Below are 16,131 nucleotides of genomic sequence, written 5' to 3'. Positions count from 1 at the left end.
TAGGCTCAGAAGGCCCAGGGCCCCCCTCTCCTCTCAGGCAGCAGAGCTCTGGAGGCAGGGGGAGGCCATGCCGGGGCAGCAGCCTCACCCCACGTGCGGGGCCGGGCCGAGGGAAGGCCCCACCCAGCCCAAGCCAAGACCCCAGGCACTCCACCACCCATAAGGGTTCCTGAACACCACCATGAGCCCTTCCAAGTGACCAGGATGACCACACTTGACACCACATGGGGGGGGAGGTGCCCCCCCTCCCCCGCAACCCATGGCAGCACCATACCTGGCCCCAGCCCCAGTCCCAATCCATGCCAACTCAGGCAGCCAGTCTGGGAAGCACCCCTGAGTGGCTGACCCTAGCCGAGGTGAGGGGCACCCGGAGCCATCTGCCACCCACACTGGACTGGGAGATGTTAGGGACCGCCTCAAGGGTGCCAGCCTCTTGGGTCTCCCAAGGCGGAGACCCTCATGTGCATCCCCCGGGGCACGTCGCTCCATGTTCTGGGAAACCCGCTCGTGTCTCTGTGGGGCCCTTATGACCCACGTGTCCCGTTACTCCCCCACCCCACTAGGTCCCGTTCCTGTGCAGAGCCTTGAGGTGGGCAGGAGCCCGCGGTGGGTGTCCTGGCCCACCGGGGCAGCCACCCCCCAGCCCGGGGGCCTGCCGTGAGCCTCAGTGGCGACCGGGGCTCCGCTCGCGCTCTCTCCCAGGGTTGTGAGCTCCTCCGCTGCTTTCTCGGTGTAGATTTAAGCCGGCCGCTGCTTGTTCTCGTGGAGATGTGTGTGTGTGCTTCTCTGAGCGGCTGTCCCCGGCCCCATCTCCGAGATCCCCAGCCCGGTTCCAGGAGCCGGCCGGAAGGATGTACGAGGGCACGGCTGCTGCTCGCCCCGTGACCTCGGGAAGGAGGAACCGACCAAGGACCGCGGTGGCCAGCGGGAGTCTCCACGGGAACCGTGCTCTGATGTGCCACCCCGTTGTTTCTCGCGACTCCGTGTCCCCGGCTTGGCCGAGTGTCCCCTGCTGCGTTTTCCGCCCTCCTGGGACTGTCCTGTGCAGACCATGGGGCGGGACCAGGCCCCAGCATGTCGGCCAGAGGGGAGGGTGCGTGCCCTGAGGTGAGGGGATGTGCGTGGCCAGCGTCCGTCGTCCTGGCCAGAGGTTGATTGTGGGGCCCCCAGGAAGGGAGACTGAGGCGGGAGGGCCACGGTGTTGGGGGAAGCAGAGGCACCTCGTTTGGGACCCCAAGAGGAGGGGGAGGCCATGACCCATGGGCTCTAGTGGCCGTTAGATGTTCCTCTCTCTGTTGTCATTCCCTGTCTTCGATGGTTTCAGTAAATGTTTCTCTTCAATAAAGTTAATTTCATGTGTCAACTGAGTCTCGTCTCTGCTGTGGGCAATCGAGCGAAGAGCGTGCTGGCATCGGGGAAGCGGGTGGGTTGGCAAGTGGCCACTGTGCTGTGGTACAGGGGTACAGCCAAGGGTGCACCCAAGAGAGGCTGTGTGATCCCTTGGGCTGGGTGGAGACTGGTGACAGGAACTTGGCACAAGCTGTGGATGGCTGGGACTCCTAGAAAACCCAGAGAGTCTTTAGGAATATGTGGGTTAGACCTTCAAAGGAGGGAGCGGGACAGCAGGTAGGGCCTGAGGCTCCAGGATCTGTGGAAGGGCTGTATGGCTCAGGGCATCCACTGGGTTAGAGAAGTCAAGCATGCGATCGCACAGGCCAGCCAGTCGTGGAATGGCCAGGGCACGAGGTCGGGTGTCCACACCAGGAGCTGCATGGCTTTGTCCGTGGTAGAGGGATATTCCAACCGTGTTGGAATTATTATTATTAGGTGTACAATAGAATGATTCCGCACTCCCCTACAACACTCATACAACTCGGTGCTCATCACAAGTGCACTTCGTTATCCCCACCCCTATTTCACCCATCCTCCCCTCTGGCACCCCCACTCTGGTAGCCATCAGTGTTTTCTCTTTAAGGAAGACTCTGTTTCTTGGTTTGTCTCACTGTCTTGTGTCTTTCCCTTTGCTTGCATGTTTTGTTTCTTAAATTCCACATAGGTGTGAAATCATATGGTATTTGTCTTTGAGTTTTTTCACTTATCATTGTACACTCTAGCTCCATCCATGTTGCTGCAAATGGGAATATCTCATTCTTTTAATGGCAGAATAATATTCCTCTCTCTGTGTGCATGTGTGTGTGTCATATCTTCTTAGACTGAGAGTTTTTCAACAAAAAGCCTAAATATTTTTTAAATATTTTATTTGTTTTATTTGACAGTCAGAGATCACAAGTAGGCAGAGAGGCACGCAGAGAGAGAGAGGGTGGGGAAGCAGGCTCCCTGCCTAGGAGAGAGCCCTATGCGCTGCCCGACTCCAGGACCCTGGAATCATGACCTGAACCGAAGGCAAAAGGCTTTAACCGGTACCCCATCCAGGCATCCCATATGTTTTCATTACAGGTAATGTAAGTGTGATGATGTCATTATGGAACGATATTGACAAAACATACCGAGTAACTGAAAACCTCTAGAATCTCACAGGGTTTGGGGACATTGGGCACAGACATTTTCCTATCACCTTCTGCAAACATACTTAAGTTGTTTGTGTTTGATGCCTTGTGGTCTAGGATTTTGTGACATCTCTGGTGCATCAGGAACATCTCACACACGGAACACCTGGGCTGTTCTTGCAGGAATTTCCTCCCACTACACAAAGGCTGAGGACTGTGGAACCCAGCCTACCCTACCTTCCATACCTTGGCCATCACACACCACCAAGTCCCAAGTGTCGTTCAAAAACTGCGCCTGAGGCACATTACGAAGTGCACTTGAGTGTTGTAGGGGAGTGCGGAATCATTCTATTGTACACCTAATAATAATAATTCCAACACGGTTGGAATATCCCTCTACCACGGACAAAGCCATGCAGCTCCTGGTGTGGACACCCGACCTCGTGCCCTGGCCATTCCACGACTGGCTGGCCTGTGCGATCGCATGCTTGACTTCTCTAACCCAGTGGATGCCCTGAGCCATACAGCCCTTCCACAGATCCTGGAGCCTCAGGCCCTACCTGCTGTCCCGCTCCCTCCTTTGAAGGTCTAACCCACATATTCCTAAAGACTCTCTGGGTTTTCTAGGAGTCCCAGCCATCCACAGCTTGTGCCAAGTTCCTGTCACCAGTCTCCACCCAGCCCAAGGGATCACACAGCCTCTCTTGGGTGCACCCTTGGCTGTACCCCTGTACCACAGCACAGTGGCCACTTGCCAACCCACCCGCTTCCCCGATGCCAGCACGCTCTTCGCTCGATTGCCCACAGCAGAGACGAGACTCAGTTGACACATGAAATTAACTTTATTGAAGAGAAACATTTACTGAAACCATCGAAGACAGGGAATGACAACAGAGAGAGGAACATCTAACGGCCACTAGAGCCCATGGGTCATGGCCTCCCCCTCCTCTTGGGGTCCCAAACGAGGTGCCTCTGCTTCCCCCAACACCGTGGCCCTCCCGCCTCAGTCTCCCTTCCTGGGGGCCCCACAATCAACCTCTGGCCAGGACGACGGACGCTGGCCACGCACATCCCCTCACCTCAGGGCACGCACCCTCCCCTCTGGCCGACATGCTGGGGCCTGGTCCCGCCCCATGGTCTGCACAGGACAGTCCCAGGAGGGCGGAAAACGCAGCAGGGGACACTCGGCCAAGCCGGGGACACGGAGTCGCGAGAAACAACGGGGTGGCACATCAGAGCACGGTTCCCGTGGAGACTCCCGCTGGCCACCGCGGTCCTTGGTCGGTTCCTCCTTCCCGAGGTCACGGGGCGAGCAGCAGCCGTGCCCTCGTACATCCTTCCGGCCGGCTCCTGGAACCGGGCTGGGGATCTCGGAGATGGGGCCGGGGACAGCCGCTCAGAGAAGCACACACACACATCTCCACGAGAACAAGCAGCGGCCGGCTTAAATCTACACCGAGAAAGCAGCGGAGGAGCTCACAACCCTGGGAGAGAGCGCGAGCGGAGCCCCGGTCGCCACTGAGGCTCACGGCAGGCCCCCGGGCTGGGGGGTGGCTGCCCCGGTGGGCCAGGACACCCACCGCGGGCTCCTGCCCACCTCAAGGCTCTGCACAGGAACGGGACCTAGTGGGGTGGGGGAGTAACGGGACACGTGGGTCATAAGGGCCCCACAGAGACACAAGCGGGTTTCCCAGAACATGGAGCGACGTGCCCCGGGGGATGCACATGAGGGTCTCCGCCTTGGGAGACCCAAGAGGCTGGCACCCTTGAGGCGGTCCCTAACATCTCCCAGTCCAGTGTGGGTGGCAGATGGCTCCGGGTGCCCCTCACCTCGGCTAGGGTCAGCCACTCAGGGGTGCTTCCCAGACTGGCTGCCTGAGTTGGCATGGATTGGGACTGGGGCTGGGGCCAGGTATGGTGCTGCCATGGGTTGCGGGGGAGGGGGGGCACCTCCCCCCCCATGTGGTGTCAAGTGTGGTCATCCTGGTCACTTGGAAGGGCTCATGGTGGTGTTCAGGAACCCTTATGGGTGGTGGAGTGCCTGGGGTCTTGGCTTGGGCTGGGTGGGGCCTTCCCTCGGCCCGGCCCCGCACGTGGGGTGAGGCTGCTGCCCCGGCATGGCCTCCCCCTGCCTCCAGAGCTCTGCTGCCTGAGAGGAGAGGGGGGCCCTGGGCCTTCTGAGCCTATTAGCCTGAGGAGGACTCGGGGGGGATCGTCTCCCCAGCCCCATCCACGTTTCCCGACCCCTCTGGGATGGGCTCGAGCCCCTCCTCGGGGGGCTCTCCGGCCTCCTGGTCTCCGGCCTGGGGGAGGCCCTCTGGCTCATAGCCAGGACCTCCTGGGCCCGCCCTGGAAGCTCGGCCCATCTGGGCAGGAGTGGGGCCCCCAGGGGCCTCTGAGGGGCTTGCCTGACCTAGGTCTGCGGGGAGAGTGTCACGATCGTCACTGTCCTCCTCCTCCTCCTCCCACTCCGGCTCCTCCAGCTGCCTCTCCTCCATGCTATCATCCTCCGCCTTAGCCTGGGCGCCGGCCCCTTCCTCTGCCTGGGCACCGGCCCCTTCCTCTGCCTGGGCACCGGCCCCTTCCTCTGCCTGGGCACCGACCTCTTCCTCTGCCTGGGCACCGGCCCCTTCCTCTGCCTGGGCACCGACCTCTTCCTCTGCCTGGGCACCGGCCCCTTCCTCTGCCTGGGCACCGGCCCCTTCCTCTGCCTGGGCACCGGCCCCTTCCTCTGCCTGGGCATGGACCCCTCCCTCTGCCTGGGCACGGACCCCTCCCTCTGCCTGGGCACGGACCGCTCCCTCTGCCTGGGCACGGACCCATTCCTCTGCCTGGGCACGGAACGCCCCCTCTGCCCGGGCACGGACCCATTCCTCTGCCTGGGCACGGACCCGTTCCTCTGCCTGGGCACGGACCCGTTCCTCTGCCTGGGCACGGACCCGTTCCTCTGCCTGGGCACGGACCCGTTCCTCTGCCTGGGCACGGACCCGTTCCTCTGCCTGGGCTCCCTCGATCGTGGCTAGACTGGCCTCCCATGCCTCAGACTCCCGAACAATCCCCATCATCTCTAGGAAACTTGGACACCTCCCAGCCATTCTCAGCTTCCTCAGTACCTCGTCCAGAGGCTCAGGAACGATGGCCCTGGTGAGCATGTGCCTCAGGCGCAGGAGGTCAGCTGAGCCTCTGGCCAGGGCCCCCTTCTCAATGCCTTTCTGCAGCAGGACTTCCAGCCGCAACACGAAAGCGGAAAGCCCCTCGCCCGGCTGCTGGTGAGCGGTCAAACACCTCATCCGGATGGTCCTCTGGGTCGCGTTGTCTCCAAACACTTGGGTCAGGGCCGCCAGGCAGTCCTCCGCGGTCCTGGCGGGGTTGTCCGCCAGGAGTTCATGCATGAGCTGCAGGGCTGTCCCTCGAAGGCCTTCCATCAGCCGCCGCCTCTTCTCCCGTTCTGAGACACTCTGCCACACCTGTAGCATGTCGGAGGCGTGGTCGAGCCAGGCCTCAAAGGGCTCCTCCCCCGGGGCGAGCGGATCCCTCCCGGAAAACACGCCCAGGCGCTCATACCGCAGGGTCTCCACCAAGGGCTGGAGGGCCTGAGTGACCGATCGGAGCCAGCACACCCTGCGCAGTCCCAGCCCCAAGACCCCAGCCACGGTCTCCACCATCTGCCCTTGTTGCTCCAGGAAGTGGAACACGCGATTGAGAAACTCCTCGCCTGAGTAACGGGGCACAAAGACCACGTTCCAGGGACCCCCGGTGCCCGCGATTGCCCTGGGGACCAAAGCATAGTTGACTTCCCGGTCAAGCTCGACCAGGGCCGCACTGGCGTTATCCTCCTCTCGAAACACTTTGCCCAGCACGGTGAAGTGGCCCAAGGGCCACAGGGCGGCCTCCAGGGACTCGTGGAGTTCGGCTTCATCACAGTTCTCCGGGATGCCCAGGATGAGCAGGCCCCTGCGAGCGCTGACGCCCATCCACCTGCACCAGTCCTGCAGCAGCGTCACCGCCATCGCGCGCAATCTCCGCCGGCGCGGGGCTAATACTACGGGCAGGAAACCGTCCGCGACGCAGACCAGGGAGGGTGCTACTGGGAGGGAGGAAAGAATGAGGCAGGGGGTGGGGTGGAGGACGGCTTGGACTCGGAGAGAACCGCCCAGGTCTCCACAGCCTGCGAACGGGAACCGGGCGAGAGCGAGGTTAATGCCCACACCCTCCTCCCACCGCCAGGTGACCCTCCTCCCCCGGGGCGGCGCCTCTGCCGCCCAGGCTCGATCCCTGCCCCGCCTTCCACCGACCCGCGGGGGACCACAGCCCCCTCCTCCCCCACCCCGCCCCCGCGGGCTGCCGCAGTCCCGCTGGAGCGGGCGGAGGGCGGCGGGGTCTCCCGGGGGCCAAGCGCACCCTCCCCGGGGTCTGGTACCTTCCTCTGGGTCGGGGTCTTTCCCGGCGGAGGTCCCAGCAGGAGGGGCGCAGGGGCTGCGCGGAGCAGCGGCCGGGTGCTGCGCGCCTCTCTCCCCGGCTCTCTCGCGCGGCTCTCCCGCTTCCTCTCGCGGTCCCTCTCTCCGCGCGGCACGTGGGCCAGCGCGCCGGCGCCTGCTCGCCGCCACTCTCTGCAGTGCGGACTCGGGGCGGGGGCGCGGGGGCGGCGGAGCGCGGACCCTCCGCGTCGCCCCGGAGACCGCCGGGCCATTGGCGCGCTCGGGTCACGCGGCCGGGCTGCGGCCACCGCCGCGGGCACCCCGGGACCGCGCGTGACGTCAGCCGCTCCTCCCCCCCCCACCACCACCCCGGCCCCCTGAGGGGCCGCTGGCACAGGTGGGGGGACCCGGGGGATCCGCGACTCGGTGCCCCCATCCCTGACCCAGCCCGGTCCACCGCCCGCCGCTCCCGGAGCGTGCCCTCGGCGCGTCAGCGTGGCGAGGGTTCCACACCCGCGGGGGCCCCAAGTCCGCGGGGAGCCGCCGGAGAGGGGCTGGGCAGGCCCGAGATGCGCCCGCGGGCGCTGCGCTCTGGCGTGGGTGGGGAACGGGATTGGGGGCGGGGAGGGCGTCCTGGGGGCCTCTTCGCCTGCTGCCCCCCTCCTCCACCCCGCCCAAGACTGGTCCTGTCCCAGCCTGGCGGGCAGCACCTCGTCCAGGTGCCATTAATTACGTGGAGGAGACGCCTCGTGCGCACACTCGAGCACTCACACACTCCACCCCAACGGAGGGTCTGCAGTCCCCCAGGCTTGCTGCGGGGCGGGGGGCGGGGGGCGAGGGCGAGGCCGCTGTGGGTGCACGCAGGACCTGCCCACCCAGACCCACTGGCCAAGGCGCGTCGCTACCCCAGTGCCAGTGGCCTGTCCCGAAGAGGGTGCCACGGACTCGTCTCCTGTTTTGCTCACTCCAAGTACTCACTCCAAGCCTGTTATCTTGCCATGTGTCCTTGGGCAAGTCCTTGCCCCTTCTCTGGGCCTCAGTGGAACGACAGAACTGGGGTCTCTACCTGAGGGTGGGGGTGTGTGTGTGCAGGAGAGCTGGTGGGCTGGGAGTGGAGCCCTGGGTGTGTCCCCTGGTCCCGGTGCCCTTGCCAGGCTAATGGGCTCCAAGACATTTGCTCTCTTGGCCCCTGAGGGCCGCACGGGTGCGGTGCCTCCCCAGAGACCTCCGAGTCAGCCTTCTTCCACAGATCCTTCCCCTTTCCTTTGCTAGCTAGGCTAGTCACCATACCAGGGCAGTGCCGCCGCCGCCACTCCAAATGGAGCTCCAGTCCCTCTGGGTCTCGGCAGCCTGCACCTGTCCTGTCATGGGAGTCTGGGGCCATGGGCACAGCCTCTCTGCTGGTCCGATGGCAGACAGTTTCCCTCAGGGTCACACCCTCAGGCACAGGTGTTGTCGCCGGTCCACCCCCCTTCTCTATCCTTGCCTGGCATCTGGCCAGACGTCCTCTCCCGTGACTTGCTTTGCACACTCAAGCTGTACTGGTCAAGGTTTCCTCCGGGCATCCAGCTCACTCATGCTGCTGGCCGAATCAGAGCCCTGGTTTCCTTGTCTGTGACCCCGTGGATGGGCATTCGTTCCCACCGCCCCCAGTCTTCGGCTGTCAGAGACAGTGCTGCCACCAGCACCTTGTGCCTGCCTGTCTGAGCCGCTGTTGGCACGACAGGCTCTGGCACGTACACCAGGAAGTGGTTTTGCTGGGACGTGGGCCCTTGGGTGCCCATCGCCGCCGCAGCCAGGTGTCGCTAATCTGTTGTTCCCCACGGGTGGCGGAAGCTGTGTTTGCTCCCACCAGCAGCATGGGCGCGGTCCTGTGCGCTCCACAGCCTGAGCAGCCTCGGGTCTTGTCCAGCCTTGACCGCTTGCCCACCTCCACAGGGAAAAGCGCTACCTCATTTTTGTGTGCCTTGTGTTTCCCTGGTCGGCAGTGAGGTCGGGCGGGCATCCTTGCACGAGTGTGTCAGACATTCCCAGCTCCGCTTCTGTGAATCTCCTTTGCTCATTTCCTTCCCGCTGTGCAGAAGCCTCGCTGGCCTGTTTCTAGGAGAAACCTCCCTAGCATCAAGGCCGAAGGCACTCTCATTTCCCCCCTACAATCACCCATGGCCCAGAAGCAGGCCATGTTGGAGTTGGTCTCCTCGTCGGAGCCTGGCTGGCCCATGTGGTCTTACTCGCCCAGCTTTCTTATCTCCGGGGAGGTAAATGCTGGGTAAGGGAGGAAACACAGGTGCTCTGTCACAGACCGGCTTTCCCAGTCGGCCTTGTGGGTGGGCTCCCTCCCTTTCTCCCCGCCGAAGGCCAAGACTGCCCCTCCTAATACAGGTGAACTGCTGCTCTTAACATCCACCGTGAGAATGTCTGTCCACCAAACCTTGGCGCTGGCCCTGCCATGGCTTGCACCCCACGTTGTCCTCTTTCTTGGTGTCTGCCATGATTTGTCTGGGATCCTGCCCCAGAGAGGGTGCTCCCGTGGGAGCATCTGTGGGCTCCATGTCACCAACTGGCCAGCTGACCTGCAGGCCGACTGTCAGTTCATTCCCTCTGCATTCAGCCTCGCCTCTCCTACTCTCCTTCCTTCCGTTACCTGCTGACTCCGAGTCCAGGACTCTCTGGCTCTCCCTTGGGGTGCCCGTTCCCCCCTCTGCCAGGGCTGGGCTGTGACGCCCCAACTACCTTTCCTTTGTCGCCTCTCGGCCCCCATTCTGCTCCGCGTCGCAGCACAGCTGACGCTCCTTCCTTCTTGGCTTTTCCTTTCTTGGCTTCTGCGAGCCCCCACCTTTGGGCTAATCTCCGCCCTCTCTGCCTGCCCACCCTCGGGACTCCCTCCTCCCTCTCCTTTGCTTGAGTTCAGCGTGGTGCCCGGTGCCGGTAGGCTCCCCGCCTCAGCCCCAGGACCCTTGGGGCCTCCAACACCATCCTCACTTGAGGTCCTGTCATCTGAGAGACCATCTGCCTGCCGATGGCTCCAAATGTCTTGTCTCTGGGTGGGACCCCTTCCCTGAGCCCCACACATGCTCATCAAACTGCCCACTGGAATGCCCCATGGGAACTTCAGAATGAAGATGTCCGGACAGGAGCGCTCCAGCCCCGCTCCACACGCCACCTGTCCCCGCAAGGAGCTGGCCTCTCCTTTCCCTACCACCCGGCCGCCAGCACCTCTCACCAAACCCCTGCTTCACGGGCCTTCTCGGCTGGCCCCAGAGCACCACACCCAGCTCCTTCTCACCGGGGGCCTTTGCCTTCCTTCCTCCTCTGGGTGGGACAAAAACCCAGCCCAAGAACTTCCCGTGGGGGCCCGCCTCCGCCTCTGCCCCAGCCTCCTCGTCCTCCCCCTCCCCCTCCTCCCCTTCCTCGTTCAAATCTCGGCAGAACCGTCCTCTCCTCCCAGAGGCCTCCTCTGCCAAGCCGCCCACATCAAAGGGGGTGTGTGTGTGCTGGAACACTCCCCGTCCACATTTCACATCATCAGCAGTGATTCATGGGTCATCCTGTGACACACAGACGACAGAGGTTTCAGTCTCTGCTTTGGGGGCATTGTGGCCTTCCTCCCCAGGCGGCCTTGCCCATATTTCTCACCCGAGGGTCCCCAGTGCCTAGGACAGAGTCTGACCCACAGGAGGCACTCAGTACCATCCTTCGAGCGAGCGCCCGAACCTGTCAGCCAGCTCCCGTCTGCCAGGGGCCTGGGGCCCCTTACCCCCGAGGGCTGTGGAGAGCCCAGCGGGTTTGACGTGAGGGGGTGACAATGATCAGACCCGCTGTGTGGTGAGCTGGGCAGCAGGGAGGCGAGTCTGAAGCAGAGGGCGCCTTCGGCAGCAGGCCAGAAGGCCAGACCAGATGGGGGGGGGGGGGCTGGGCCTCCTCAGGCAGAGGGCTTGAGAGAAAGGAGGGGATCCGGGCTCCGGGGAGGGAGAAGGCACAGGGTGGGCTCGAGCAGGGTCCCAGATTCCCCAGTTGTGTGTGGGCCCAGAGGATGGGATGGTGCTTCTCTGACATGGGGATCGCGCCGGCAGTTGCCTTTCCTCTCACCTTTCGTGAGAAGGGGGGTTGGAAAGTGAGGAGACAGAGGCAGGGAAGAGTTCCTGTGGCCACGCTTGCGCTTGAGAGCCCTGTGTGACACCAGGTAGGTACACACTGTGCCCTCTTCCTCCCACCCCCCCCCCCCAACCACCCAGGCGCTGTGGATGGCCGGGCTCCCTGCTGGTCGTAAAGGAATTGTAACTGTGCCGCCTGCTTGGCTCGGCTCCCAGGGTCTTCCGTCTCTTTGGCTTGGTCCGCCCGATTGCCGGTACTAGGCCCGGCACAGAGCCGGTGCCCAGCAGATGGTAGCCACGGGGAGAAAGCAGCTCAGAAACACTTCGCTGTGGGGTGGCACAGAGACGCTTCAATCAAGATTCACAGAGGGCCTGGGCTGCTAGGGGACGGGGTGCTCCCATAACACACCTCCTCTAGCAGTAGCTGTTGCAAATACAGCCCAAGGGACGACGGCCAGCCTCGCTGAGCACAGAGAACACAGGCAGGGCAGCAGAGGGGCCTTCAGTGCTTCTCTTCAGCTGACTGCTGCCCGGGAGGGCGACCTCGGCTGTGTCCCTTAACCTCCACGGGTTGAGGGGGAGCCCTGTCTGCTCACAACCCAGGAAGGGCTTCTCTGCTTCGCACCGCAGTCACCAAGGGCCCAAGCCCTGCACAGCTGAGTGGGCCTCTCCCGTCTCCTCCAGGGAGAGCCTGGGGTTCCCGCCTACCTCCTAACCAGGCAGTGCCCACCCACGCTTCCTAAACTGTGGCTTCAGACCAGGTCCCTGCCAGCCGACGATGGCTCTAGCTGCTCGACAGCCCTCTGCCTCCACCACCCACTCTGCTCACACACCCAGCTCCCGCTCCCAGAGTCTGGGGGCTCCCCACCCTGCCCCAAACCTCCCGCAGGTGTTTGGGTGGCCCGGCGGGCCCTCTCCTCCCTTTCTGTACTCGCCATTCCCACTCGGGCTGCTCCTACCTGGGGAACAGTACCTCCTCAGCTCCTTCCAGGCTGCCAGCTCTGTGTCCAGCTGCCCACTGGAAACTCACGGGTACAGGAGGCTCCCACTGGGCCCACATGGGCCTTTGGAGCATCACCCCAACATGGCACTCATGCTTCCCCACTCAGGGTACTGCTGGGCTGGGCAAGTGGCAGCACGCCTTCCGTCGGCCCGTCCTTCACAGACCCGGCTGGCTGCGGCACACTCCGTAACCCATGACAGCCCCTCGGGGGGTGGGAGGCTGGGTGGCCGCAGGCTCGGTACAAACACGGGACACAGGACGTGGCCAGACTCGTGCCTCTGCCTGGGGTCAGGGTTTGGATGGTTCTCGCGTCGAGAATCGGTGACGAGAGTGTGAATTGTCAGAACGTCTTCAGACATCTGCGTGCGGTCCTTTTAAACAACCGACCCACCCTACCCTGTGACCCAGCCCTGGCACCCCTCCTTGTTTACCCAGGAGAATGGACCACAAAGAGACTCACACAAGGATGTTCCCATCAGCTCTCATCCTAATAGCCCCATACCGGAGCCCACCCAAATGCCCATCCGCAGGAAGAGGGACAAGGGGCTTGCTGTGAATCCCTATGCTGTGGACCTCTGACCCTCACAACCACAAGGGTCTGGCTCACAGACGATACGCGAAGTGAGAAAAGCTAGACGCCGGAGTGGGACACCGTGTGATTCCACCGACACAGAATGCAAGAGCGGGCAGAAAGGATCTGTGGTGCAGGAGATCCCGAGGGCGGTTGCCTCCAGGGAGGCAGGAGTCACTGGCAAGGAGGTCAGAGGTACTTTCTGGGAAGACGTAAATGCTCTGTAGATTGACAGGGGGCTGGGTCAGTCCCTGGGTGGATGCAGTTTTCCAAAGGCACCAAACTGTGTACGCTTTGAACAGAGGCAGCAGTAAAAGGAGCCATGTTCTCTAAGGCTCCGTCCATCTGTTACGGAGCACCCAGTGCTATGAATTTTGTCTCCGCAAGGTCTGTATGAGTGTGTGTGTGTGTGTGTGTGTGTGTGTGTGTGTATGCCCGTTTGTATGTGGAAGCCCTAAACCCCGGGGGCCATATTTGGAGATGAGGCCTATAAGGGGGCAATTAACGGTTAAATGAGTTCCTAAGGGCCTGATCCGGTGGGAGTAGTGTTCTCCTAAGAAGAGATGCCAGAGAGCTCTGTCGGTCTGTCTGCCTCTCTCTTACTGCCTCTCTTTCTTCCCTCTCCCCCACCCCAAGTGCACAAAGAAGAGGTTCTGTGAGCACACAAAGAGATGGCGGCCACCTACAAGCTGGGAAGCGAGCTTTCAGCAGAAACCAGCCGGGCTGGCACCCTGGTCTCAGACTTCTCGCCTCCAGAACTACGAGAAAACCAAGGTCTGTCATTTAAGCTGCCCATTCTGCGGTATTTCCTGACGGTGGCCTGAGCTGGCTAAGACACCCGGGTTCCCTTGTGTTTGTCCGCGAGAGTCGCACTTCCTTAGAGGACCCCTGTTTCCTCATCTGTCAGTCTGGCTCATCTGCCTGTCCCACACGGAGGGCGCGAGAATCCCCTGTGAGACTGTTATGTGGGAGTGTTCTGAAGATTCCGAGTTCTTGTAGTCTCCTGAGGTGATACTGTGCTCCCCGCCAGGGTGGGTACAGTGCCTCTATCCAGGCTCCGCCTCCTGGATATCCTGCAGGGTGGGTGGTCGGGGTCAGAGCCCCACTGAGGGAGGGGGCAGTGGAAACTCAAGAGCTGTCAGTCATCAAGGTTCTGGGAATGGCAACTTCCAGGCTGTGGAGGGCAGCTACTGCCAGGCCGGGCTGGCCCAGTGTTCTCAGGCTCGATCCCCATCTTCCAGCCCAGCCTCCCCAGCACCTAGCCATGGCTGTTGCCGGTTCCTCGGAACGAAGCCCCTGAAAGGAGGGCAAGTCTGTCTCTCCTGACCTGCCACCACTGTGCCTGGAATAAGGGTGTGTCCTGCCCTCTAATGCCTTGACCCAGGTGAACTGAGTCCACTTCCTCCCTCGGGGGCCCGGCCCAGCCCGGCCCGGCCCAACCCAACCCAACCCAACCCAGTCCAGTGCTCCCTCAGTGAGCCCTGAAGCCTTTGCCCACTTGTCCATGGCCCCCCTTCCCGGGCTGCCTCTCTCCTAACCAACCTCAAGCCTTCTCCAAATGCGAGTGCTCCTTTAGCCTCCGGGAACCCCGTGTACAGGGGACTTCCTGTCCCTGTCCCTGGGGAAGGAAAGGTATGTTTTCGTTTTATCTTTTCCCTCCCTCCGTCCTCCCCATGGGGAGGGAAGGAAATTCCATCCCTGCGAACTTAGGGAGCTCCCAGGGCCTTCCCCAGACAAAAGAAGGCCCTTCTTTAATTCATCCAACAAGGAGCTAAGCTGTACCCTCTACGTTCCACTGATTACACTACGTGCTGAGCCTACGCCTGGACATCAGAGCAGAAGAACTACACCCTGCCGTAACTCAGGGCGTCGTCTAAGGGGTGACCACAGACCCTAAGGACACCACCCCCCAAGCAAACGCAGAGGGATGCGCTCTGTCATACCCGTCAAGGGGACCCACTCCACCCCAACCCCAGTGCCCTAGCATCCACCCAGGTGGCAGTAAGTGCACTCTTTGTGCGCATTTCCTCCCAGGGGATGGATGGTACAGAGATACAAAGGTCAACCAATGTTCACTGAGCGCATCCTCCAAGTCGAGTATGGCTCTAGAGTTCAGGGATCTGGGCAGTGAACGCAACGAGAAGAGTCCAAAGAGAATAAAGGGTGTACCTCTTGGCCTCTTTTTTCTTCTTCTCCCCAATCCCCCGCCCCCCCTCCTCTCTGCCTTTTATTTATTTATTTATTTATTTATTTATTCACTTCTGTGGTGCCTGGCAAAGACCATCCTCTTGAAAACCAGGACTCTTGACTGTTGGGGTCAGGTGCTCGAAACAGAAAAGTTTCAGCGTCAAGACAAAACTTTGAGTGTCAAGACTCATCAAGTGTGTCGGTCTCAGAGCATAGGCGGTGCCCCATAAATGGCAGTGTAGGGAGGAGTGAAGGGAGGCCAAAGAGCTGTTGTCTCGTTCAAAAGGAACCGAGAGCTTGACCTGTGGATGGGTTGGGAGTGCACGTGGGAGGACCGTAATTCTGATCACTCCTGAGTCTTTGTGGATCTGCGCTAAGTATCATACCCGCTGATACCTATAGAATGGCAAATATGACTAGTGCTATGAAGGAAAGGCACACAATGCTGTGTGAGTACTCTGAAGGGGGATATGAATCGGTCTAGAAAGCCAAGGAAGTCTCTCCTAAGAAAATGGCACGGGCGCTGAGGCCTGAGGGACGGGTAGGGGATGCCCAGGGAAAGGAAGAAGGTAAGCGCATCCCGGGCCAAGGGTACAGCAGTGTTCAAATGTCCAGTGGTGGGAACCATATTACCTAAGGGGGGGGGTCTGAAATAGGACAGGTCAAGCGAGGGTGGAAGGCCGGCTTGAGATCATCCTGATTGGCAGACGCCTTATCAGAGCTCTCAGGCTGTGTAAATCAGGGTTAGGAATTTTGGCCCAGGGTTAAGAATTCAAAGCACAGTGGGGAGCCGCTGAAGAATTTCTAAGCAAGGGATTAATGTGGTCAGATTCGCATTTTTTTTGGTGCCAATTTTAAATACAGTTTTATTTAAGACATTGCATTTTCCACTTAGCAATGCAGTGCTTATAAAGTGCAATGTTTATTTCCTTTCCCTGTGCACAGATTCCATATTCAAGTATCAAGAATGCCCAGTTTTTTTGCTATCGCAGCTCAACATTACAACTGCCATGGAATTTGCTACAAATTTGGGTCCTTTGAATATTGTGTGTGGAACAATGCTCAACCTATTTATTCTCAGATTGGTTTAGTCAACCTCTTCAACGGTGGGCCCAGAGGAGGCACCACCAGAGGGAGGAGCTCCACCACCAGGGAAGCCTCCAGGCATTCCTCCTGGCATGCCCCCTGCACTCTGGTACAGCTTGGTGATGATGGGGTTGCAGACTTTCTCCAACCTTCACTACCTACTCCGACAACCAGCCTGGTGTGCTTATTCAGGTGTATGAAGGTGAGCGTGCCATGACCAAGGGCAACAATCTACTTGGAAAGTTTGAACTCACAGGCATACCTC

General features: G+C 61.0%; 1 protein-coding gene across 1 annotated transcript; it reads right to left on the bottom strand.

The window, feature by feature from the left end:
- Positions 1 to 5,251: 5,251 nt before the first annotated feature.
- On the bottom strand, positions 5,252 to 7,030 carry PNMA6A (PNMA family member 6A; the record flags this gene model as incomplete). The annotated part of the gene is made up of 2 exons (XM_044234813.1): positions 6,928 to 7,030; positions 5,252 to 6,675 (listed from the first exon to the last, which is right to left on the bottom strand). A coding segment is annotated over exon 2 (1,266 nt), but the record flags the coding sequence as incomplete, so codon positions are not given.
- Between the last annotated feature and the right edge of the window lie 9,101 nt (positions 7,031 to 16,131).

Source organism: Neovison vison, chromosome X (assembly GCF_020171115.1).
Source record: "Neovison vison isolate M4711 chromosome X, ASM_NN_V1, whole genome shotgun sequence".
NCBI lineage: Eukaryota > Metazoa > Chordata > Mammalia > Carnivora > Mustelidae > Neogale > Neogale vison.
Note: the sequence above shows the minus strand (reverse complement) of the source record. Positions and strands in the feature narration are given on the sequence as shown.